Raw genomic sequence first — 27,339 nt, 5'->3', positions numbered from 1 at the left:
TCTCTGTTGCTGTGGGGTCTGAAGCCAGGAGAAAAGGCAACATTATATAATATCCTGAAAGAGCAAGGTAATTGAATAAACCCACTCTCTTCCACAATACTGCAGATTACTTCATCCACGATGGTCTTGAAAATGAGTTTAACTCTATACATAACTATGTTCTTCACAACAAAAGGAATGAAAATGAGAGGAAACCGTTTTTGTTCACCAAACAGAAAACAAACAAAAACCAGCAGAAGGGCTAGTAAGGAAAGAATGGTTAATCTCACATTTCTAAAAGGGTATTATAAACAAAGCATGGTGAACAACAAAAATAAAGGATTAAAAAAAAAAAAAAGATACGAAAGTGCTTAATGGTGTTCTTTTAAATATTTACTTTGCTGCTATTTGGAGAATAATTTGTTCCATTTAGTAGCATTGGGCTCAAAGGACCGCTTTAATCCAGAGAGATTAATTATAGCCTTTGGAGTTATAAACACAATTTGGGAAGTGAAGCGGAGAAGAGGAGAGAGACTCCTCTCACGCTGGCGTTTTAACAAGTTTATGTGCTTTGGGGCTACGCTACGCAGGCCACACCTGTACTGCAGGCAGAACAGGACAGCCATGAATTGTGGAAAAGCAGCCCCCAGGACATCCAGGGGGCTATCCTGAATATCCTACAGTGTTGCTGTAGGCAACTAAAATACTTCTCAGGTGCCCTTCATCAAAATACAAGCTCACCGGCACATTACAAAAACATCATCTCGCTTTTATTACCTGCACCAGAGAGGAGCTGCTGCACTGAGACATGCAGCGCACACAGGGTCTCTGAGACCTCTCACATGCTTTCACCTGTTTCTCCCTGTGGTCATCGCTGTGTCCCAGACCAGGAGACACAGGGACCAGCAACAATTACTGGGGCAAAGCTGGGAGCGGTCTTACCTAGCAAGGGATTGGCCGCTCCCTCCTCCGAGCTCTCCTCAGCGCCCTCCTCTCCCAAGCCAGAGGTGGCCGAGTCCTCCGGGGCGGATGCAGAGCCGGGGGTGCTGGGCCCGCTGACGGAGCCCGAGTCCCCTTCCTCGCTGCTGGAGCCGTAGCGGTCGGGCTGGGCGGCCGTCCCGCCCTCGCTGCAGCTCCTGCGCTCCTTGCGGTGCACCCGCGAGTGCAGCACCATTTGGTGGTAGGTGCGGAAGATCTTCCCGCACTCGAAGCACTCCGTGGACTTGTTCTGGGCGCCCCGGCGGCTCTGCCGCGAGGCAGGGCGATAGTCCAGATCCCCGGGGGCAGGCGGGCAGCTCTCCCCCGCTGGGACACTGCTGGCTTTCTCCAGGCGCCCACCGGTGCAGCTCTTCTTCTTGGGGTTGCTGGGTGAGTCCTGGTCTCGCTTGCGCTTCTCCTGGTTGACAAGGATATACTCCCTCTTATCCTTGTCGTAAGTCACGTCTGCATCTGCCAGGGCCTCATCCCATCCCACATACTTCACATACTCTGAGGGCTCTACTACTTTTCCTTTGGTGGCCAGCTGCCAAGCTTGGTAGCTACTGACCGGATCCAGCTCAGCTACTCTTTTCCCAGGCTGTCCTCTCGTAACTCTATCCAGCCCTACAGATGGCCGTAGATTGAGACACTGCAAGAAAAACTGCTTGGTTACCGAGGAGCCAAGGCTCCCATCAGTCAAGCCCTCAGCTTTATCCCCGGTGCTGCCCGGCTGCACACGGTAGTGAACAGCATTATGCACTTTCAGGCTTTCCATATTTGTAAACAGATTTCCACACTTGGTGCAAACTTCATACAGAGACAGGCCGGTCACAATTGTCTCCTCTTGTATCACATCATTGATAGTGGCAATCAGCTCCAAATCATTTTTTGGTTTGTTTTTGCTCCCAGACCTGGGGCCATGCGACTTCATGTGGTTTTTGAGAAACCAGGGCTCCTTGAATCTCCTGCCACAAATATGGCACCCGTGATCAAATGACCCCCTATGCTTTTTCATGTGAGCTTTCAGGAACCAGGTTTGACTAAAGGTCTGACCACAGACTTCGCATGGGAACTCGCCCACATTCAGCTCGCTCTTGCAGTTCTCGGTGTAGGTCTCCCCATTGGGGACCTGAGCTGTTATATGGTCTTTCTCTATGTGGTTTAACAGCGTCTCCTCCCTCAGGGTCATGTAGCTGCACAGCCTGCACTTGAATGGTTTGTGGACTTGGTGCAGGTGCTGCTCCAGGTCCTTCTTCCCTTCAAATTTGTTTTTGCAGAAGGTGCACTGGTAAGAGGTCAGCTTGTCATCCTCCTCAGCTGGTGCCATCTCCGTGACCTCCTTCTTGCTGCTTCTCAACAAGATCTTGCTGCTATCAACCTGAGTGGTACCGTTCAAGATCTTGTTGCAGGCAGATGTACTTTTAGTGGGGCTGGTGCACCCGCCAAGGCCCTCAGAAACGCCCATCTCCCCCAACTGTGCCTCTCCCATCTCTGCCTCGTGCCCCTGACTTAAAGTGCCTGTCCTGTGACTGCGGATGTGAATCTTCAGGTTGCCCTTTTGGGAAGCTCTGTGATCACAGTAAGGGCATTTGTAGGGCTTCTCACCTGTGTGCTTCCTCATGTGCTGCGACAGGGAGCTCTGAAAAGGGAAACTTTTACCGCAGATGCAGCAGCTGTGGCACATGGTCTTGTCAGCATCCACGTCGTTCTTGCTTAGCTTGCCAGGGCTGGAGGATCTCCGTAACTCCATTTCTGCCTCTCTGCCACGATCCATCTGTATCACTGCAGCAGGGGGTAAGCGGGGCAGGAGGACAGAAGCATGTCCGGCAGCAGAGCAGGGCTGGACCGCGTTCTCAATCATGCGGTTCTGCAGAGAGGGGCTCTATTGCTTCATCCTCGGGGTAACGCTTCCTTCAGCCGCTCCACAGAGTCCACAGCACCAATTTATTTCTGCGTGCTTTGTAAGCACAAGGCACAGATCACCTGAAACAAGAACAAAATCACACAAATGTACAGATTCTTAAATATATTCAAACCTGTTCATGCTTTGAATTCAACAGCCCCACCACTCACTCGGCACTCAGAAGCGCACCATATGACAATCTATTGCACCAAAAGGCACTAGTTTCTCTTTCTGCTGATATTCTAGACTTCAATGACAAGCATAATTACTAAATAAGTAAAATCCATAAAAGAGCAAATACTCATTTCCATACCCTGACATCAGTGTCTTGAACGAAGTGCAAACTTTAAAAATATTTTTTGTTTTAAAACCAGGCAGAAGTGGCTAAAAATACACCTTAAATGAGGAAAACATTTCTTGTGGGGGTTATTACACTTTAAATCTGTGGCTTTACCATCATGTGTAATTTCATGTAAAATACTTACTTGCCAAAGATAAAAGGCTTTCCTAGAGACTTTAGTAAGTATCATATTCCTGCTGGCAACTGCATTACTTTGTGTCTCAGACAGCTCGGCTGTGCTTGAAGTGGCAGGCACAGAAAGGCGCAAAGGCTGAGGACGCTCAGTACTTTGATTACAGAGCAAACAAAAAAGCAGAGCCTGACAAAGCACTCATGAAAACTAAAAGTTATTTCCTGACGGACAGTGAACTAAAAAGACCCTCCAAGTATAAATTTCAGTCTCAAACTAACAAAGCAAAGTGATAATGTAGCTATCAAATTACCTCAAATGTGAGTGATTTATGTCAACATGACACACAGGAAATGACACCACCACCCACCTCAATGAAACAGAATTTTAACTATAAACAAACAAAACAAGAAAAAAAACTCTGATTAACATAGCAGATTAATAAAAGTTTAAATATTTTTGTATCTCTTCATGAATAAATGCAAAGGTCATTATCTTAGTGCAAGATGAAACACACCAGCACCTTGTATACAGCAAAAAACAATGATCAAAATCCACATAGGCTGTTTCTTTTCCAATTACTACACTGTAAAACAAAATCTGCCCCCTCTGCTACCCTCATTAAGGACTACAAACACCACATGACTAAGATCAAAGAACACAGCATTCTCTAATGAAGAGAACTGATCTATTGCCACATTAAGAAAACATCAGCTTCTTAAAATGTAGCTAAAAATATGCAGAGCACTAATGAGACCATATATTCCCACATCCATCACTTGACATCTATGACTCAGGAAAGAGCTACAGATCTACAGCTGCAAATTTTAAGATTTCTCACTGTATTCACCTCTGAGTCTCTCCAATACGTCAATAAGCAGTCTAACCACATCACCAGCAGGAGCTAAACAAAAAGCAAGACTGTCGCAATGCTCATTTCAGTTACGGGCTACAGAAGAATTTATCACATTTAATTTGATCTAGCCCTCTTATTTGCTACAAGACGTTCATTTCTGGGCTGGATTTTCTGCATATCTAGTATCTATTCAGCATGTTAGGGAGTTCTCAAACAGCATCAAACCCAAACTACCTTTTCCTCAGAGAGCTGGCAATAACATTTAAGGGATGAGTTACAAAAGCAATTTCATTTCTTGAATGAAACAGTTTTTTATTATTCAAAAAAAAAATAGGTATCTCAAATTCAGCAGTCCATATGAGCAGGAAGTTTACAAACTACAGAATCTAAACTAATTTTTGAAATTAGTCATTTAAAATCAAACAGAGACAGCCTCAGAAGAAACTTCCTGGGTGAATAAAGGATGTCAGCCACTGAAATTGTGGCTGCACCAGAAGGAACAAACACACCACACAGAAAATACAAGTTTATATTGCCCATCAGTGGAAGAAACAACTTCGAGTAACATCTTATTTATCTGACCCACAACCTAAAACTGCCAAGTGACAACCTATATTGTCTTACAACCAAAGATTTAACCTAAAAGTCATTAAATCATAAAAAGAAACACCAGGTTCAAGTATACTATGCTAAATGCAAGTAAACAGCTTCTTCTGAAATGTTCCACACCATTTCAGAAAAAAAAAATATAAAGCTTTGGGAACAAATTTTTTCCGTGTATTTTATACATTTTTTCTACATTCTTAATTTTCTACAGTGAGGATATTCCTTCTATTGGCAGGTTGATTTTTAGACTAACAACTTTTTTTTAATTTTAAAATGTAGGGCCCATTTTAACTCAACTTTCTGCAGTGTTTCCTGTCTGAAAGTTCAAAAGAGCTTTAAGAGCCAAGCTTAGACAAGAATGCTGTACGCAGCAGTCCAAGCACATGTAGATCCAAAGCTTCAGAGTCCCTTTGTTTACTTGGCCACAAATTCCCTGGGCTTAGTCTTGACATATTTCACTTTAATTATTTATAGCATTTTCATTAATGAAACTTAGTTATGAAAATGAGGCATGAAGAAAGCATTACTTATAAGAAGGGTATTAGCCACTCACAGGAGATCCCCCTAGTCCTGTATTAAATTAGGCCTGAGGGGGAAAAATGTCAGACTTAAAAACTACTGAATAATTTTATTAGTCTAAAATACTTAATGGAAGTGTTACTATCTTCACAAAAATATTCTGAGAATTTTTTTCATCTTTATTAGTTAATCTTGCCCAATGCACTGTAATCTGTGACTTAGAAGTTGAAATAAAGTATCCCTAGACTTGAATTGTTCCAATTCATGCAGACGTAAGACTCCCAACATTTCAAGTCTGATATTCCACAGACAAAATTCTAGGGGGATGAAGGGTGTTCACCCAATCTGAGCTTGCTCTACACAGCACATGGAGGTCAGTCTTGGGCTTTGGTAAAATATATAAACAACTCACTTTATATATATATATATATATATATATATATATAAACTCTTCATATAATTTGAGTGGCTACTTAGAAGTAATCCTTCCAGAGGGGTCTCTCTGCAGAACAGCAAAGCTGGTTCATTGGAAAGCGGTAAATAAATTACAACTTTGAAAAAAAGCTTCAATTTAGAAGACTGAACATACAAAATAAGGGAAAGATCACCTGTAAAAAATTCTAACAATAGAAAATAACATTCTGTCTTAATAATTTTTACTTTAAAGATTAAAGTAAAATATTTTATTTTAAACATTTAAGATGGCACAATGGATAGAAGAAAACTGATAAATCAAACAACACCAGTTACTGTTTCATGAGAAGTAAAATTTTTCCATCGTTATCTTTGCTTCTTTCAGCTGATGTGATGCTAAAAAAGGTTGTATTTTGAAATAATTCCAAATTTTAAAGTGCTCTGAAATAATTCTCTATCAGCACACATGGAATGCAGCCACCTCCAGCTACCCTCAGGTTACTGAAAGTGTTTCAGGTGATAAGCAGCAGCCCTCCGCTGCTTTGGTCCAGGCTCACCCTGCAGTTCCACAGCACTGGCTCATCACACAGAATCCACAGCACAGTCACACCCAGCCTGCAGATTCCTCCCAGACTGTCACAGCACAGAAACCCCCACCAGCAGAGAGGCAAGCCATAAGAAAACACAAGTGAATGTAAACCAAAAATTAATATACAGTCTTTAAAAATATTTTGTGGCACTGCAGTCTACACCAAATGCCATCCAGTTACCTGGGGGAGCTGTGATACTCTAAGGGGCAGAGGAACTAGATTCAGTTTATTTTGTTGAACTAGGAATCAGCAGCTCAGTTCATGTAGGAAGCAGCTAGCCAGTATCCATGAGGCATTTTCAGCCCCTTTAAATACACTTATCATCACTGTTTACACACAAGTTTGGTATATAAAGCAAGATGGAAAAGAAAAATGAACAAACACTGAAAACTATGAGGGGTGGTGTGCTGAGAAATAAATGCCTTTGCACAGCCAAATATTTTAGTAATAAGGTTTCTTCTTGCACCATTGCCTCACCAGATTCTTTGCCTTGACACACATGGGAACAAATAAAAACAAACTTTGTCATATTCCCCTGGTGCCCCCGAAGGGAAAACAAGCTTTCCCACACATTTAAAGCAAGTACTTGTCAGAATCTACTCTATTTCGAACATTTAGGCATCAAAACTCCTTTGGTTTCTAAAACTAACTTGGACAGAGTTGTTTCCTCTCAGAGAAAGCACATTTGACCAAAGTGACTTGCTCTCAGCACAGAGCCCCAGCATCTCTGCCACCACCATCCATGGCTTTCCCAGTGAGGCTGTGGTAGCCTGTCCCTGCTGGCAGCTCAGCAGGTACCCCGGTGCACAGCTGCATCACCCTCACAACTCCTGCAAGACCCTCATTTAGCCTAGCAATGAGCAGAAATACAGGCAAAGAGCACTTTGTAAAACACAGGAATACTCTGAAATACACATTACTCTTCTCTTCATCCCACCTCCATACTCTGGAAGAGGATCAGGTATTGAGGACTGCCCACAGGTCCTCAAAGGAAAGACACAGCCTCCTAAGGACCTTCTGTGCCTCTTGGAAAACAATAAATAAAAATAGAAATCAAAAATAAACAACACAGGAAAACTAGGGGGGGGAAATAAATTAAGACAAAAAGAATTCAAAAGATACTACACCAGAAAAGTAATTACAAATTCATTTCTTACATACAAATATGCTGTGCAGTGCAGACAGAGAAAAACATAGAAAATTATTCCTGTTCCAACACAGAACAAGAAAATTATGTATTTCTTTTAAATTTCTCTTCAATTAAATATGATTTTTAAAATCATATTGCATGATATATAGTGGTAAGAAGGCAAAACTCTTCAGTAAATAATAAAGAAGAAAATACAATTTTGGAAGCCACACAGACCTACTGAAATAGCAGAGCGTATCTTTTAAAACAAACTGCTTTCAGTCTGGGTGTATTTCAAGTCCCATCTGAGAGATAAATGCACCAGAGAAATAATCGCTCTTCTAATCTCCAAGAGGTTTGAACACACACTGCAATCACACCACCATGTTCCTCTGCCAAGAGCAACAAGGACTTTAAACAAAAAAAAAAAAACAACTTTGGGAGGCATGATCATGTTGAAAAATATCTTACTGAAATTCCTTCTAGATGATGAAATGATAGGACACAGGATGTCAATATGTAAGTGAATTTGAGGAAGCTGTGTTTTTGAAGAACAGTGACCTGGAGCAGAGAGAGGCTCTCTGCTCATTTGAGAAGGCTCAGCTCGCTCAGAGCCAAACAGGCTCTGCCATTCAGGGCAAAGATGCCAGACGAGAGCGAAGTGCAGGAGAGAGGGGACAAAAGGCACAACATTGTGCAGCTGCCCCACCAGCCCTGGAGCTCACTGAACCACAGAGACCTTTCCCTGCTCCATGTCTTCTCCCTGGGCTACAGACTCTGTCCTCCACACACACCACCTTGCTCTACTGCACGCCCTCCTCCTCACTTTGTGAGGGGACATGGCTTCTTGTGAACAGCCACATCCCATGGGCTCATCAGTCCATCGCCCTGACTCACGGCTCAATCCTGCCGTCCTTATCTACACACCAGTCCTACCCAAATGCCTCTCATAACCATATCACCAGACTATGGACCATACACTACATCAGAGCACAGAAGAACATGCTTATCTTTAAACAATAAGCCTATACCTGAATTTGCAGGAAATTCTGGCACTGCACAGCCTACAAAGGTAAAGGCAGCATAGTTCTAAATGGATTTTTTGAGAGTAACCCAAACTAACCCAGTAAAAACCTATCAAAAAATCCCAAGCCAGTTGCAGAAGACTGGCAAATTTTCCAAATGCATTCAGTTATCAGAAGTAGCAATCTGGACAACAGACCTCCTGAAGTCTGTTGAAGCCTGCCAAAATTGACACAGCACTAAAAAAGAAAAATAAAAAGCTTCTGGAAAAACAAACAAGAAATTTCTATTAATCTATTTCCACTCAGGCTTTTAAAATCTTTGGGCAGCATTTTGAAAAATGTTTTTTGTTTAATTATTTTCAACCAGCCTTCCCCTGCAGCTGGTGAAGCTCTTCCCATTTGCAAAGTTTGCTGTCTGAACCCTGAGATATTATTTTGAGCTTCTCCAAATACATCGTGTTTTTGTGCCTTTCTCCCTCCATGAGCTAATGACATTTTGCAGCAGGCTTCCAAGCAGCAGCCAGGAAAGCAGTCAGGCCTTTCCCAACTGGTGCCGCACCCTTCGCAGAGGAAGGGATCCATAAAATAAAGGTAAAAACACTAACGCTGAAAAAGCTGGAGGTACGAATTTGCAACGAGGTGACTGCTCTCAAAATGAAGTCAACAAAAACTCTGTAACCCAGATTTTATGTGGGTCCTCAGGAATCAGCTCAGGAGCAAGGCTGGGTGGGGGCAGGGGGGAGTTTGTTTTCGCACTGCTACAGGGTATGTTGAGAAACACAGAGCTGTCACCCACTCAGTACATACTTTGTGTTTTAGTGTACTGTGCGTGTTTGTCTTCTGAGAGACAAAGAAATGTACTTTACTAGTTACACTGTAGTATTCTAAGCGATGAATTGAAATATATCATTAACATCCAGGACAAGCTTTATCTTGCTACCAAAACAAAGGGACCATTCTTTGAACAAATTGAGGGGGAAAATCCCATAATGACAATGAAGAGTTCCTCTCCCTAAAAACTGTGCTGCACAAGAGTAACAATTACTGGCTTATATTCTGCAGACCGAGGTTGCGAATGGCTGCATGAAGCGATGCATTCACTATTGGGAGAGTAAGTACCATTGATGACAAGGCCTTGGGGCTTCTGCTGTTCGCAGACCAATCAATAATCCATTATGAACAAACTACATTTCCCCCTAATATGAAGAAATGAATAAAAGGGAACCACTAACACTAGTACTTTCATGGAAAAAAACCCAACAATGCAGAAATCACAAAATGCCATCACAAGACTTAAAACTATTGGTGACGTCTAACAGTGACAGAACTAACCACAATAATCCTTTATTTTACAGCAGTTGCTGGAGACCATTACATTACATTTTTTTAAAAAGGAAGGAAAAAAAAAAAGAAAAAAAAGGCTTATTTTAACAGCAAGATTTTTTTCAAGGCTACTTATTCTGGCTGCAGGACAAAACAAAAAGCAACATTAATCTTTCAAGGCAAAGAGGAGAAAATGAACTAACTTCACCCAAACATCTACCAGCTTGCTTCAAACTATTTTCTAATGCAACGTAAATAAGAACTTCTAATTAGAAATAACTGTCCAAATGTGACTGGTCAACCATAACAAGACTTTATTGCAGCAGCTGCGTTACCATCCAGACACGAGGCCCTGAAACTGTTGTTCTCCCATTGTCATTGTCAGATGCTACAATACAATCAAGAGAGGATCCATTTAAATAGCACAACCACAGCAAACCTTAGCATCCTGAGCCCAGTTTCTACCCAGACCTCTCAGCACAGCACCAGAAGGCAGAAGAGAAAAGCTCTCCGGAAAAACTACAGATAAATAAATTTAAAAAACCAAAAAGTTGCTGATTCTTTAGATGGGTAACAGTAAATTAGACCCAAAGGAAACACTGAGACTGATACTAGTAAAGCAAAGGCAGTCTATGTCCTTTTTCTGAAATGTAAAGACTTAGTAGTTAAAGTTGACCCTGCAGGGTGGGGGGCTAGCGGGAATGAATGCACAATGTGATTATTGATCAGCCCTAGAAAAGCCAAGAACTGCACCAGTGCAGAAGTGATTTTTCTTTTCCTAGGGTCATTACTGATATATATTGGCAAGTCAAAAGCTCTTATTTTGACATGCTGTAACAGTATCATTAATTCTGAAAATAAGCATCAACTTAGGTTAAAAAAAAAAAAAAAAATAAAAAATTCCAATGACAACAACAAATAACCCCTCCATTTTACTTCAGTGCAACAGTAATGTTTTCCTATTTGGCCACACCCACCAAGGGAATTACTTTAGCGGCTTATTATTCCCAAAATCTAAGATTTAAAAGTTGAAGAAACATTTAAAGTTCTGATAATTTCAAATAAAAAAGTAAGTCAGTTACAAGCAAAGTCACCTCAATCCTGTGTGTTACCTCCTTATTCAAATCGATGGCATTGATGCTGTCTATTCATGCATGTCTATGGAGATGCATATATATATGGGCAGCTCAGTATTTTCCCAGCATCCAATAGTGCTTTTATATTTAATGATCTTGTTAGGGTTTCCACTGCAGACCAATTTACACGGACTTGTAACATGGCCATTTTAATCTTCAGTGGGGGGGCTGATTTCAAACTGTATGGGCAGGGTAATTTTCCTGTTAATATCCTCTGTTCCAAGCTCAGCTTCTATCTTACAACAGCAAAAAAATTTGGAAGTATCTTTTTTTATTTGCACTGTCATGACAAGGACATACTTAGGTATTTTGCAATTATTACATTATCTGTATAGAAGAACAGGGACTGGATCATCAGCTGGCAGAAAACACAGGAGTGCAGTACATGGCACACACAGACACACACCCACCCACCGCTTCTTGCTGCCTCTTTCCTTTGCCCCATCAATTCAAGCTACACACAAACCACATCCTCAGCTGCCAGAAGTGCACACAGTGCCATGAAATCAATTTGTATCAATTCAGAAGCTGCACCACTAACTAAAACTGGAAAGCCTTTGTGCTGTGTACATCAAGACCTGAATGCAAGAAAAACATGAGCATAATTGAAGGTAAACGTTTTGAATTGTTGATTTCCTATCGCAGCAAAAGTTACACGAAGCAACTTTGCCCTAAATGTCCACCCAAATTCCACTCTGTCACAACTACCAATTCCACCAGTAAGGACCAAACTTCAGTGCTTTGGCAGACTCACGCAGCACTGTAACTTGCCCATAGCAGACCTCAAACATGAAAAGCTGTATGTTTAATACCAAACAAGTTTTCTAGCTACAGACATGTGTTCACCGGGTCAATGGAAGGTAAATATAATATCTATGGGCCATTGCTGCAAGATAAGCTGTGTGAAGAATTAAGAAATTCAAGGCAATAAATTAATTTCACTTATACCTAATATATCTTACTGCTCAAACTGCAACAGTAAAATCATTACCTTATAAATAGAAGCGTTGCCAAGCGTTAACCTCTTAACAGACTGAGAATTGCAGCACTGGGCTCTGATTAACTACTAATGCCTTACTGTAACAAAAATTATGTCTGAAGTAACACCACCAATTTGTTTGCTCGTTTCTTCCCCCTCCACAGTATTATAAAGGAATTATAAAGCAATGAAACAAAAACAAAAAGAGTACAATTAAAAAAAAAAAAACAAAAAAAATAATTGGGGGGAGTGAAGAAGGAGTGGGACAGAAAGGGCAGAGGGGAAAGGGAGAGGAACTGTGCCCTGAAATACAAAGAGGAATAATCATATGCAATAAACCATAAAAGTATTCGTTAAACATTAACTTCTGAGATAGCACTGAGAAGCAACACAAAATTCACAAAACATACAGCTGGCAAAACCTCAATTGCAGATGTTGGGCTACTTTTTTTTTTCTCTGTGTGTGTAGAGATATGTATGTGTAGAGATATGTATGTGTATGTGTGTGTATATATAAAGTACTTCACTGTAAGCTCTTGTAAAGCACAAACAGCATGGACAAGCTCTATTTTAGGAAGCTTTTTTAAACTTCTTAAGAACTTAAGCAGGTAATTCATTAAGACTTTCAATCACAGTTTTTCCACTCTCTGCACTTCTGAATGTCAAGCATGCAGAAGAAGACACTGCACTTCAGAGATCCCTCACCACCCAAGCTGAAGGCTGCTCTACACCCACTGAGACTCAGGCCCTACCATGCTGCTTAAATCACACACAGCTTTGGCTCCACGACACCACCAGTCCCAAACTGGCAGAGGACAGCTTGTGGTTAGCCAGTGCCTTAGAAATGCCTTCATTTCACATTCGTTACACTGAAGTACACAGTACCCCTGAAGATAAGTCCATCCACAAGTGTAATTTGGGATGATGAGTTTATCTTACACTTTGCAGTAAGATGAATGACTGCTAGCAGTTTAAAAGAAGGATCAAAAGTTCCTAAGTTCACCAGCAGTTTTAAAGATGAGATGTCAGCTGTTGCTTCATTACTCCAACAGTTCATTTTAGAGTTTTCTGCAGTTATCATCATTAAAAGCCACTTCCATTACATATGTGATAAATCCAACTTCGAAATACACTGACTCTTGTACTAGCCTGTCCCTGCCAGCACAGAAAAGCAAACACGCGTAGCCAGTACAATAAAAGTGGCATAACCATAAAACATGAGTTGATTTGCTCAGTGAAGTAACTACTTTTCTCCTCTTTTTATTCATTTACTTCTTTAAACACGAAGGGAAGGAAAGAATAGTCTGGTATGTCAAAGCACAAGATAAGTTTTTCTGGATTTCAAATCTTCCAGTCAGGAGAAAAGAAACTAAACCTGAAATCAAATATTTCAGCTCTCTGTTGGTCTGGCTTATTTTGGTATGAAGTGCTGAACTATCTCTGCGGAACATCGCTGCAGTGTACCACCTAAAAGAGACAAACATCCCATCCACTCCTTATAAATACAATTTCAAAGTCTATTTTACCAGCTCTGTCAACTTTGCTCTCATAACGGCACAATGAAAAGCATGCTTCAGAATTTGGCAGGTCAGGACACTGTGGAATCACAAGATGAACCCCGATAACTCTGTTCAGAACTACTCCGTACATGTACTTCTCCTCTCCTTGCAATTTAATCAAAGGCTTGGAACCTTTGGGCTAGTCCTTCACCTGCAGTGTACAAGGCACTTTGCTAGAACTCCAAAGATAGACAGAAATTTACCCAAATGCAGAAAATGATTCTGAGTTAGATTGTCTGTGAAAAAGAAGGGCCTGGGGGGACATCTCCAAAACCATTCCTGAGCTCACTGCTCGCCTTTAGTAAAGGAAGGTAGAGTTAAGAGCATTAAAAAAAGTAAAGGAACAAACCTCACCCCTACTCAGATACTCTGGTAACAGCCTCAACATTCAAATGCTGAGCAACTACTTCAAAGCAAACCAAAACCTCTGAAATTATCACTCACAGGACAGCAAGCAAGAAAGAAAGGTCTGATGTCACAGGCTGTTGCTGGTTTATTTATTTTTCAATACACAACTATAACTTGCAAGACAAATCTCTCGACTGGTAAGAAAAACATGAATTACATACACCAAGAACACCAACCTGTTTGCATGATAAAATATTAGTTAGACTTTATCACTGCTTTCAAAAAATGAGTGTGTGTACCACATGCACAGAGCAGCACCCTCTCCTCTCACCACTCTTCACAACAGAGACCCCAACACTCCACTACTGCCACACATGTCACTGCACCTTCCACCAGAGCCCATGTCCCTGCCCATCCCACACCACTTCTGTGGCACTGCCACCCTCTGACCTGGCTCCCCCCCACAGCTGTCACCACCATGCCTCCCACCCCAGCTACCCACACATGCTGCTGCCTGTCAGGTTCCTCCTGGACCACCTGGGGCCAGCTGCCAGGCTCACACTCCCTTCTGGCCACTGCCATTCCACAGATGTACTTTAAAGGCCATGTCTTCTCCCCACTCTTCCCTGTCTGCCTGCCCTCCAGCCCTTTCTCAGTTGTCCCCAACACTTCTGCTTCTTCCAGGAGCACTTTCACTTCCTTGTGTCTCCCAAACCTGTTTGGGCCGTTCATGACTAATTCTTCCATTCAGGCTCTCCCTCATTAGCCCAGCCTCAGTCCCTGCTCACTGGCTTGTTGTTTGCCAGGACATTCCAGCACACACTCACATGCCTCCTGCTTGCCCCTTCTGTCCTCTTGCCCAGAAGATGCCCACTCTTCAGGCTTTTATACCCACAGTAACACCAGAACCATCTCCAGCCTCCAAGCCTGTAACTTATTCCCCTCTGTCTGTTCAGTAACTGCTGCTGTCCCAAAAATCAAAGGATGCCAACACCCGAATGCCTTGCGTGTGAGGTTCAAGTGCCATTCTTCTTCTTCAAGGACCTACACAGTTCCACCCTACTCCCTTTTGTGTGGGCAGTGACTCACCCTCCCTAACACAGCTTTTATATTGGTTTCCCACTTACAACCTTGTGTTCTGACACTGCATTTAGAACTGGTTTTTCATTATATTTTCATTCATTCTTAAATTATATTTTCAACAAATGACTCAAAATTATTTTCGAAAATTAAATCCATCACTCCATTTTGTATAGTTTTTTCCCCTAATGCATTATACGTGTACTACCTATTGCTATGTTCTAATTGGTATGTATATTCCTCAAGGCAGGAACTTGAGATCTTTTGTATGTGCTCTTTTATGTACTTTTAAACACTGCCAAATGTTCAAACTTCAAATAATTTCTAAGAGCAAATTATCATTATAAAGTCAAGATTCACCTTTTCAAAGAGTCAAAGTCCCTCTTTTCATCAGAGGTACAGAGAGAAGTTGAGAAATAGCTTCTTTCCCATGAGCTCCAAAAGTAAACTAACCCCTTCTCCTGCCTACCCAGAGTTCATCTCTTAAGTTAACCAAAAGGACCATCAAATAAATGGTAAAGGTAAGCTAGTAAAGAACTAACAAGGCATAAATCACATGTCACTAACCCCTAGCCTGTCTGCCTATTTGAAACATACATTTCCAGCCAATGTTATGTATTTACATTTAGTAACAAACAAGAAGCATAATGACAAATAGAATTCAAGTGCTGCACCTTTCCTCCTTTCTTCATAAGCAACTGGAGAAAAAGCAGGCTATGCAGAACATCAAATTAAAGGGTAGGATCCTTAGAGGTGATGCTCACTGCAGTGACATCTTCTTCTTACAGGAGTTAGTCTCTTTCCACACCTGGGACTGTAAGGATGATTTTAAAGCTTTTCAAACTCCCTTTCCTCCAGCATGAGCATGCTGCTTTATATCACACACTTTCCCATTCTGCAAATAGAAATATACTCCTTCATCCCTCAGGGCAATGCTGAAGCAAGTAGATTTTCCACCAGAGAAGCACAACATCACTGTGACTCTTTAACTCCAAGAGCAGAATTTGAGCCACACTGCTAAATCCTTAAACCTGTTACACAACAAATAAGCATGGATTACAGCGTGGCTGGTTCATTATGGGATGTTTTGTGATGCTATTCCTAACACACAAATGCCATTTGTCTTGGCCACATACATAAAGACCGTTCTCCTATTTTAGGTTATCCATCTTTACCATCGCTTTCACTTCTCTGTATCTCCCCCATTTATTACTCATTTACTCCCTATTTAATATATTTCTACACCATAAGCAGTGTTAAATAATCATGATGTAACAGCACAGTATTATATTTGCTCTATATATAAATAACTGCTACAATACACTTACCTGACACTTCTTACCAAAACAAACAATTTATAACTATATATTACCTTTAGTACTCCATGGCTACTCTACTTGCAGCCCTAAACAAAGAGAGTACAAATAAAAAGAAGCAATCTACACCAGAGTGGTTTATATTTCAGCAGAAATAGCAAGCATGTTGTAGAAAATGCCTGACTAAAAGCACATTTTTAGGCAGGTGTAATCTAATTTTGGCAGGTTTACAAGAGTCAGCTACAATATTTGCTAATACATTGGAGGATTTGGGTTTTTATTTTTTTTAACAGTTTTAGATAAGCACACCTGTATTCCCTTCCTTTAGTAACGGGTACATTTACCAAAGCTACTGTTTATAATCTGAAGAGATATTTTCTCACAAGTAAAAACTTGCCATATATGGAAGAAACAAACAGCCTCAATTTGACCAACAGTAAAAAGCCACAATCTTGACTGAAAAACACATGCATTATTACTGCTGTGTATGGGGTCAAAAGTAAACCACCTTATCTATAAGCAAGTATTTTGTAAAAATAAGGAAACTTTTTCCTTAAACCCTTGTATCAGGTTTGTATTCAAACAGGTCAACTCCTTTCAAGATCACAACTCTAAAAATACAGGTTTACAATTAAAAGTATTGACCTTCCTTCTGTCACACTTCTTTTTTCACAGGCTTTCAAGTATCTCCTGAACTTGATTAATTCAAGCATGATTCATTCAACTAACATTTAAAATCAAAGAGTTAATTAAATACAATATCCAAAACCAGATATGGATAAAACTTGCAGAGAAAGCACAATAAAAATGGGTATTATAGTACTGTCAACTCAGAGCACTAAACCTCATGGGTCAAGCGCTCAAATACCAAGGTACATCCATCAGCTTAAAAGAGGTTTTTGACCAAAACTTGGCTGTGGATTCTCTTATTTGTCTTTTGAGCTTTTAGAGTACACTCAGTAATATCTCAAGCTTCTTCCAATAACCACAAAGTCAAGGAACTTTCTGTTCTCACAGGCTTATATCTTCTCTTTTGGAAGCACTGGACTGCAGAAAAAGGGGCTTTGGGCTACCTTCTCCACTGACAGGACTGTAAGTGGGAAAGCCATAACTGAAGCAAACAGATGTGGTATTCTTTTGCTCTGCTGGTTCAATCATAAAATACTCCTCAGAAGGTTACAACAGCCTTACCTAAAAATATCTAATACAAGGGGCCAGAACAATCCCATCCAAATTCAGTGGACAGATGGTCAAATGTACAGATCATGCACACTCTTCACTTACTCCATGGGATTTAGAGGTAATCAAAAAATTAGGCAAAGAAAGATCTTCTGCCAGAATGATTTTAGTATAACCCTGAATATAAGTAGAATAGATGGTGACAACACCATTTTAAGACAAGAGAGCTCTGAAGGAGGTGACAAACCCCTCTGCGTCTCACTGGGTTTGCCATTTGAAAAACTGTGTCTGCCTTGGGTACAGCTAAAGGCAGTAACAGCACCTGCTAACACCAAAACCAGTAAGAGGCTGTTTCAGCCCAAATTGTTAGGTATCCCATAAAGGAGAAGTCAACAGACCAACCCTCTGAGACACAGCAATAATGCTGGAAAATGAAGTCCAGAATAGCCTGTTTCATCACTTATTCTCTAGCATATTATCAACTTGGAACTTGCAAAAAGAACGTTCCTTCATCTGCTTCAGATAACAAACCAAAGGTGCAAAGGGTGGTCTCATGCTGTTACCAAGCTGACTGGATCAAGAGAAGCTGGTCCAGCCTCTGAAGTGATGTTTGGCCATCAACGGGCCCCGTCTGGTCAACATGGTACGTCTTGCTCAAGGCAGCTGCTCTTTGGGAACCCCATTATGGCAGCTGGATACAGCTCATTTAATCAAGAAGTTTTTCTCATCTAGAGGCTTGCAGAAAGACTGCCAGCATACAAGAGGTTTACAACAACTCAAGGGCTTGGTTGCAAACTGAGGGTCACATTCGAGCCTGAGTCAGACAAGGATCTCTCCTGATGTACTGCAATGACTTGAGACTCACTGCACACTTACACCATCCATGAAGAGAGACATCAGCCCTTCAGTTTTTGTTTTGAAGTCCAAGGCTGACATTTACCTTCCCTATACATTTAGAATTACTTCCTTTTGCACTGGAATTCTTTTTAAATCCTGCCTGAGCCTACGAGCACATCAGCTGGAAACCAAGACACCCAAAATTTAAGTTCCCAGTTTGCCTAGCACACCTCACCACTATCTAATCAATTCACATAAGGCTTAATATTTGCAAATGGACAAACTCCAGAAAGAAAAGCCCAACCAGGCTAAGAAACCAAAAATACTCAGATATGACCTCAGCTTAGTCACTGAACTGCAAACTGGTCAAACTGGGAGAGTACCCCAGAGAGTACTCAAGAGGCTTCTGATGCTCCAAGCACTATCAGAGGAAAGACTGGGGAAGGAGCACATGAATCTTCAGCCTAATCCAATTCAGACCCTCATACATTCCCATGACTATTAGGAACAAATCCAAAGCCATCTGCTGCTGTATCAGAAAAGGGCGAAGGCCTCCCCACATTGAGATATTACAGCCCAGCCACCTCCAGTCAAAGGGTGGGGAGTCACTTTTATGTGGCCACACAATTTCAGGGCAAGGCTAATCTTTCATGGCAAGCTGCAAAACAGCTGGCACTGCAGCCACCCAGAGCACAGACACCATCTCAGGCACAGCAGCAGGAATACTCCTTGGCAAGGCAAAGAGAACTCCCTTCCCTGCCTTTTTATGAACATATGCGTGAGGTCAACAGTGTCCAAAAGAGCTGACAACACAAGTTTCGAACTGGGAAGCCAAATAGTGCTGATTCCCCGGAACAAAACAAAAAAACCCAACAAAGCTCTGAAAACACACACATCCCCCATTCTGCTACCTGCTCTGTTTGTGTGTCACTACTTCCATCCGCACAGGCCAGCAGGAACACAGACACCTCCCTTACTGCAAACCAGACACTGCCATGGCTGCCTACAAGATGCTTCAGAGACATCCTCCTTGTGCCTCCATCAAACGAACTTGAGTGACCAACCCACAGCAATTATCTTGCAGCCAAAGGGAAGGAACAAAAATCAAGTTAATAAACTTTGGTAACTAATGACAGGGATTTTTCAAATCTTAAACAATGACATATAAAAAAGATGTCAGTTAGATTTAAAGGGCCTTCAGTACACAGATTTTTTGAGTAAAGGGCATGCTACTAATGAAGAGACGACATTATCAGGGTATTTACACACACACCAAACTTCACAGCTCTCACTGCAAAACCAGTAGTTTCTCTGTTTGAAACAGTAAAGCTCATCTGTAGAAATTTTGCAGCTGACAAGCATTAGATTTCACTTTCCAAAAACAATACTGCCATCATATTACAAATACCATCAAATAAAATTTTAATTATTTTCTAAAAGTCAGTTGGCAGCTATTAATAAAGGTAAACTGTTAGGGAAATCCAGCCAAAAGAAAGTAATGACCAGATGTGTACCAGTGCAGCAAGGTCTAACTTAACTGAGTAACTACTTTAAAACCTTAAAAAGAGTTGGACTCACCTATTAACACCTTCATTCCAACATTATTTTAAAGTATTTTTCCTAACCCAGAATCTTGATCAAAGTAGTTTAGGAATCATTAAATATATGTTAATATCTAAATAAGAGAAAGACAAGTAATTTTGCAGGCTTTCACATTTAAATCTCAAATTCTTTTGAGTAACTTCCATTAATCTCCCTTTACAGCTTTTTCAGAGTTCATAATGCTTCCTGCAGCCTGAAATACAACAAACTGCAGAGATGTCAGAAAGCTATAGATGCACTCTTTAATTACCCTATATTAATAATGTTTGTCATCTACACTAACATGGGAAATGAAAACAACACATGCAGATCCAGAGATGTGCTTGCAAGAGTCTGTACCCCGGGCCACCACGCCTGTGCGGCAGCAGCTAATTACGGGGGTGAGCTATGCCAATATGGAGCTTGTGCTCGTACTGCAAAAAAGAGCAATTCCTAGCCCAGCTTAGGTTTGACTGCACAGCGTGGGGCTTGGGGAAAAGAGACTCATTTTGTACTGATATTATTAGAGTGGTCTTTTTGACAAAACTGAAGAGAACTATGTTTCCATTTACATCAAATAAACCAAAAGTGCAACTGAACCAACATCTCTTGAATCATGCTGCATTTCCTTATAAGGGATCTACAATCCAAAATATTTAAACTACTCTGATAACCCCCTGACATACTAAACTCCATGGCATAAAAACACAACACATCTTTATCACAGCATAGAAATATCAAATTTAAAAGCTATTTCATTTGTAAATGCATCCTTATTAGAAGAATGCTTATTGCTTCACTGGTTCATATTCCCAAGTCTCTGGCCTATTGAGCAAGTAAGTGAAACAACATCTATGCATTTTATAATTAAGTTATCTCCACATTATAGTTCTTGTTCTGCACTGATAAAAGCACTACAGGAAGAAATGCAGCTGCTGAGCACCAAAGGTACTTCTCATTTAAAGTACTTTACAGAACAAAAGCTGAAATCAGAAATTGGTCTCATTCATTCAGCACAGTAAAACCTTTCCAGAGTTGCCACAATTATCAATAATCAATAATAAAATGTGAAAAAAATTAGTTTTTCACCCTTCAATTCCAGCATCCATAGGTAGGTTTTCTACTAGTGTTACAGTTACTTTTAGCTATGATTATTTGAATCAATTCTCTAAAGAAACACAACCAACACCTGAAAATCTACATGTACGGTTTTAATTATTCTCTTCATGTCTTGCCATGAAGTTTGCTCCAACATTTTTCCAGCTGGCCAAGAAAAGGAAATGTGTCAAGGTCAGAGAGAAATAGCTGGTTCTTGCTTCATTTGAATTCCAGTTCTGGGCAACAAAAAAGTTCAGCAATTTAAACAGGAAACTGGCTTAATAGTTCTGAATTCATCTTTTCCATTAATGGAGAAGCAACATGCAGCAAGCCTGTCTGCTTCTGCTTGTTTCATCAATGAGAAAATGAAAAAAAAAACTTTAAAAGCCTCAGATTTGGTCTTGCTGAAGCAGATCTGGAAGCAGCGGCTGATTTAATAAAGCTAATCTTCAGCGAAGCACATGATATGTAAATTGCAGACCACAGTAGTGTGTAGCTTTCCTAGAACTACTGGAACTACATGCTAGAAACCAACTACTGTTGGTTTCTAACATGAATGTTCTGGAACCTCTTGTACAAAACTTCTGAGGATGATCAAGTTCAAGTGCTGCTATGTCACCATTTTTTGTCATACAATTTAGTGTCATTTCAGAGACATTGCAAGCACTCTGCGGCTTTACTATGGCTGACTTTGAGCTTAACTGCTGCAATGTCACTTGGTTTGCTTTTTAATCATTTTTATGGTACCAGATTCCCCTTTCTGACAGACACTGTTCATATTTGGTATCAACATAACAGAGCCTGCATAATCATGAGGACATTTCCTTAAAATCTAAGTCACTGTAGCAGTGATTCAGATGAAAAAAATACTTTTTCTAAAACCAGCGCCATCCTTCATCTTAAGAAAAGCAGTAAGAGATGAGACCAGTACTCCAACTTCAGAGGGTGCAAAGTGATTTAGAAGCAGGCAAGAGCATCCTTCTTTGAAAACATGTCTTCTTGACCTCATGCTTTGAGTAGCCCTCTTATGGCAAAAGTCATATGTCATAACCTCTCCATTAGTTAGCCTGAGCTGTAATGTTTTACTCTGATAATATCTTGGTATAGTGAGCTCCACAGGTCAGATGTCTTTGAGAGGTCAGCTCATTTTGGCACCCAACCACTTGAAGAAGTTTCTTTTCACTCAAGCCTCGCTCCAACTCCACAGACTGTGACCAGGCAATACTGGGTTTGAATAGAAGTTCAGTGTAGAATACTGGTGAAATAACCTGAGCCTAAAGCAATCTCTCCTCAATGACTACATTTGTTTTGAAACAGATATTTAGCCAGTTTTACCACAGAGTAAATTTTCTATACTTACATATTAACAGATGCACAATACAGGCACACAATGAAAGAAGCATAAACTGAAATTTTCAAAGTAGCTGAAGAGTTAGAAATGGTGTTATGGAGGTTCCTTTGAAAACTTCAGCTATGCTTTTTTTAAGTCTCTTCACTGGCTTTTTTATGCAAGAGTCAATCAGATAACCTAGTGATAAGTACTCAAGAATGCATAGCTAGAAAGAAAAAAAAAAGTCTCTAGCATACAGAAGGAAGTGGGGAAAAACAGAGGGAGGGAGGTTATAGTGTTTTTGAGGGAAGTGCTTTTTGGTCTACCCTTTAGTGCATGGGAGTTGAGCAGGCTTTAACTGCTACTTTGAAAATGCCCCAATTTGTCTGCAGAGCAAACTAAGAGATGTCTGAAACCATTAAACTTCCAGGTATCACCCAGAACAACTACATAAAAGGACACAGTGAATCCTGCTTAAAATTTAATAACAAGAAGTATTTTATATATTGCCTGAGGAAATGTAGGATGTCCTGAGCTTCACAGCATGTCCATACTGTATGGAACTATTTCAGGATGTATTTAGAACTGCTCATTCAGGAATACTTTCTTAAAATATGTAGTCTTATCATTTCTATGCTTTGTTGTATATTACTAGAACAGAATTATCTGTTGCACATTATTCACAGTGTCCTAAAAAGGCCTGCATTTGAGAAAGCCTCATCCGTCTTCTCATTCCACATAAAACCATTAAACTGCTCCGAATGGTAAAGTCATCATTTTGTAATTATAACCCTAAATTAAGGCTTTTGTGTTGTTAATTCCCCAGGAAAACTTGTACCTGTGTTTTACAATGAAAGGAAAAATATCAAAATACATCTTACTAAAGGTTTATGAATGAATCCATTGTATCACTGATGAAACACGCACAAAGCCAAAATCCGTTCTATTTCCACATCCATTTCTTTCCTTCTACATGAACAGAAGCTGACCTAAAATGATTTTCCTTTCTGAAACCAAATGCAGAGAGTGAGCTGTGCTGTAAATACAGGCATTTCAGACATCTTAAAAATAAAGTTATTAAGAATGGAAGAAAAAGAAATTAAAAAAAAAAAGAAAAAGAAAAAGCCATTAACTGAAACTTCACAGAACCCCTAGTTCTGCAAACACTTATACAATTGAGTAACTTCACACATATAAATAATCTGCTTAAGTGCAGGGAGGCTACTATAATTTTCAAAACCCCTCACACTTTTTGAATGTGAGTAGAATCATGACACAAAACATTTAACAAAAAACAAAATCAGAGATTTCACTGTGAAACTTAAAAATTTTTTAAAAAACCAGTACTTAAAATACATAATCAAATTCTACTCATCTGCTCCAAGCAAAAATACCTACAAGATTCAGAATTATTTAAAATTAAACCTGAAATTTTGCAAATGATGTGCAAACATTTTTCAAACACTTCATTGGCTCTGGAGATACTAACTAGTTTACTAATTTAGGTAAAGAATTTTCATGTATCGGGTATCTCTACAAACCATCATGTTTAAGTCCTTAACAAGGAAAGTTCGCTTTTCAAAGTGCTTATTATAGCATTTCCCGTTAACTGCAATGGGATTTCCAAGTACCGAGCTTTTCTGAGTTAGGGAATACTTAATAACAGGACACAGGAGTGCAAATTAAGAAATCTATAATTAGGTCTTCCAGATTTTACAGTTTTTACCTGAATAACTAATTTGTACATTGTACTAGAGATGACAAGCTATTACACACACAAAAACAAGGAAAGAAAAACTAAACAAACAAAAACAAACCCCCAGAAATTGTGACACAGTAAAATACAAAGCACACGCCCTTGCTATGAGAGAATGCTAATAAAAGACTGGAGCCTTGATCTTATTTTCAACAGTCACTTATACAATGGCAGAAATATCCTTAATCCTCCAAAATATATTCAGCCAAGACTACAAGCAGCCAGTGCTTTCTCCATAAGCACTAAATAGAGGATGACTTCACCTGAGAAGTCCTTTAATCCTTCCCGTATTACTTTGTTGTCTAAGCACACAGCAAAAACCCCTCCTGTCGTACCTCTCCTGGACCCACGGAGAGCATTCTCTGCAACTCAGATGCACTAAACAGCAGTTCATTTTTCAAGTGTGGAATCAATACTGTTAAGTGGGAATCTGGGTGGGTTTTCCTTCCCTTGTATGAATGCTTGAAACCATTATTGAATCATTTCTCATCTGCTATCTTGCATAACATCAGCATTTGTTCTTTCACCTTTGTTTCTGCTGCATCTCCACTTTCAGAACCTGCTTCCAGACTCATTTTGGAGGCACTTAGTCATAGCAGGGTTGGTGAGATCATTTCTTTGGGATGCTCACTTCATGCTATGTTAACAAACAAACAAACAAAAGCACACTAAACATACTAAAAAAAAAAAAAAAAATCACTCCCTGAGACTTTCATTGGTTTTTCTCCTCCTAAACTTTAGGGTGTTAGTGACTCAGCTTCCAAATGAAACTGATGCTGGAAAGCTGTCAGGAAATTATATTTATCTGGCAAGTTATTAGGTGTTGCAAATGTTTATGTTGTAATTTAGAGAAATTATCTGTTACCAATACTTCAACCGTCTCAATCACTGATTTCCTAACATCACACACCCATAACCGAAAGCCGGATCAATAGGCATCTGATAATCACCAAACACAAAGCGCCCCTTCACAGTATTGATCAGCAGCTTTTCCTACACGTGCAGTAGTTCGAGGCAGTAACAGGCACTTGGCAGTATCAACACTGCGCTGACAGAAAGAGAAACTGGCTGGCACTCGTGCAACATCGTGTCAGTAGATACCACGTCCATCAAACGCTGACAGTTTGGCAGATCAGACGCTCTCTGCCATAATGTCATAATGACTTCAATTTACTTCTCCGCAGCACCCAAAGGCTGCGATTTTATGAGCTATCCAAGGCTCTTCTCTTCAAGAACGAGACTCTCTTGCTTCTGCTGCCTTGACAGCTTCATATATTTCCTTAAAGTTTCCTAGCAGGCAGAACCAGAACAGTAAGAAACACAAAGCTGTTAACTGAGTCCCTCATTATTTATACAAATAACTGAAGTTTTATTTAGCAATTAGAATTTCACTCTCAGAATTCAAAGAGCAGCAAGTTTTAATTACTGAAAAACAAACAGAAGCAGAAAAAGGAAACCCCTATAAAACCCACTAGGACAGTGACTTTCTCAAGCCCAAGGTCAACAGGGCTGCCTTCACTCCTAAGTGAAGAGCAAGATGCCAGGGTTCAACATTCAGGAATGTGTTTCCAGGCACCAAGAGGAGGCAACAACTGTTTCAATCAAGAATAGGCACAGAGACAAAGCCTAGTGCTCGCTTCTGTCCACTGTGGATGGAAGAAAGCCTTGGCAGCAATGCGTGTTCAGGCACCAGTGGGAGAAAACACACATCAGTGCATGAGGTCACCAGGACACCACCAGCAACCAGGAGATACTGAGGTATTTCCTCACAGTTACTCAGATGCTGCAACAGGGGCAATGATTGTGTCAGTCAACAGTTGAACTGAAACTGCTGCTTGAGTTTTGGCAGAAAAATGCTACACCTTCCTTAATCTGCACTGGCACTTCTAATTGAACAGGTACTTTTGTTTTCGCTGCCTTTCTACATCCCAGCTCCCCAGGGTCTCCTCTGCTGGCCAAGACAATGACTTAAATATTTTAAATTGTCTTGAATAGCACAATTTGAATCTTTTCCTTTAAAACTTAGGTTGAACAAAAAAATGCAGCAAAACCATTCTTTTGTAAGAACAGAGAGACTCAGAATTGAGAAATCAAACCTGGGTTTCTGCATGCAATTTCTGTTTGCCACAGGAAACATTATGTTCTTGTAAAGCACAGACAGCTAAACCTACACTTCTGGTAAAATGTAGACAGAAAACCTACCCACCTGAAAGAGAAGACAGGGGCGAGGAGGCAGACTTTCCACCAGAGGACTTCAAAGCACTCCTCAACTCAAACAAAAATGTTTCAGCGATGCCATGGAGGTAAGCCAACACCTCCAGGCTGTATCCCTGCCCTCCTGTCTCCACCTCTTCCACCCCTACCCCTTCACCAGGGCTCTGCCCTCCACTGCACAGCCACTATCACAAAGCTAAACACCATGACACAAGAGACAGGAGCTCCTTCTTATGGCATTCAGCTGCTCAAGAAGTCTGGTGCATTGGCCTTGAAAGAAGAAGGGACCCACACAGCACAAGGCAGAACTTCCACGTTGTTGAATCTACATAAAGCAACAACACCTTTGCTGCAATTTGCACCGCTGTAGTGGTTACACCCTACGTGCAGGGGGAAAAAATAGCCTGATCTTACTTTCAAATTTATTTAAAAGAAAAATAAACCAACTTTTCATTCACAGTAACAAAAACAATGCTAAAGAAAAGTTTATATAAGCTACCTCACTTACACCACAACAAGTGATTGTTGTATAAATACAGAGTAATTGCATCTTAAGCCCCCTGCTTTAAGAGACAGATCTCATTAATCTGAAGTAGGATGCAAACTCTTTTTGTTATGCTGTGCAACCACCCCAGATTATTAGATCTGTAAGATCGGTATTGTATGACCTAGCTCAAACATGCAGATGCCTGCTACACTGCAGGATGTTACCTGTCAGTAACTACAGGAAGAGTAACTAAGCACAGGACAATCAAATTTGACTGCACCCTGGTGACTGCATCCCTTTGGTCTTACCACACTTCAGCACACTTGCCAATTGCTACATCCCAACCAAATCCCTTCCTCCTCACCCTGGCAAAGTTACACAGGACATCTAGTGTGTTAATCTAGGTTTCTCAGCAGACCTGGTTTTCACCTATGTCAGTGTCAAAACCACCAAAAAAAAAATCCAAACAAAAAAAAAAAAAAAAAAAAAAAGGCACATGGATGAAATCCAAAGAGAAACACAAAGAACCACACCTCTCAATACTGAATCAGGCACTCCATACCAAACCTTTCCTCTGAAGGAAGGGGTAAGGCTGAGGAACCCACTCAGGCCAGTATTTCTTATTAAGGTCACCTCTCCACAAGCAG

General features: G+C 40.5%; 1 protein-coding gene across 1 annotated transcript in view; it reads right to left on the bottom strand.

Moving 5' to 3' along the window:
• ZNF516 (zinc finger protein 516) overlaps window positions 1-27,339 on the bottom strand; it is a 102,235-nt gene that overhangs the window by 56,222 nt on the left and 18,674 nt on the right. The window contains exon 2 of the mRNA XM_058040491.1: window positions 922-2,940. Within this exon, the coding sequence (XP_057896474.1) occupies window positions 922-2,818 (1,897 nt within the window). The 5' untranslated portion in view covers window positions 2,819-2,940. The remainder of the gene's footprint in view (window positions 1-921; window positions 2,941-27,339) is intronic.

Source organism: Melospiza georgiana, chromosome 1, assembly GCF_028018845.1.
Source record: "Melospiza georgiana isolate bMelGeo1 chromosome 1, bMelGeo1.pri, whole genome shotgun sequence".
Taxonomy (NCBI): domain Eukaryota; kingdom Metazoa; phylum Chordata; class Aves; order Passeriformes; family Passerellidae; genus Melospiza; species Melospiza georgiana.
The sequence above is the reverse complement of the archived record's forward strand: the minus strand, read 5'-3'. Positions and strand labels throughout refer to the sequence as shown.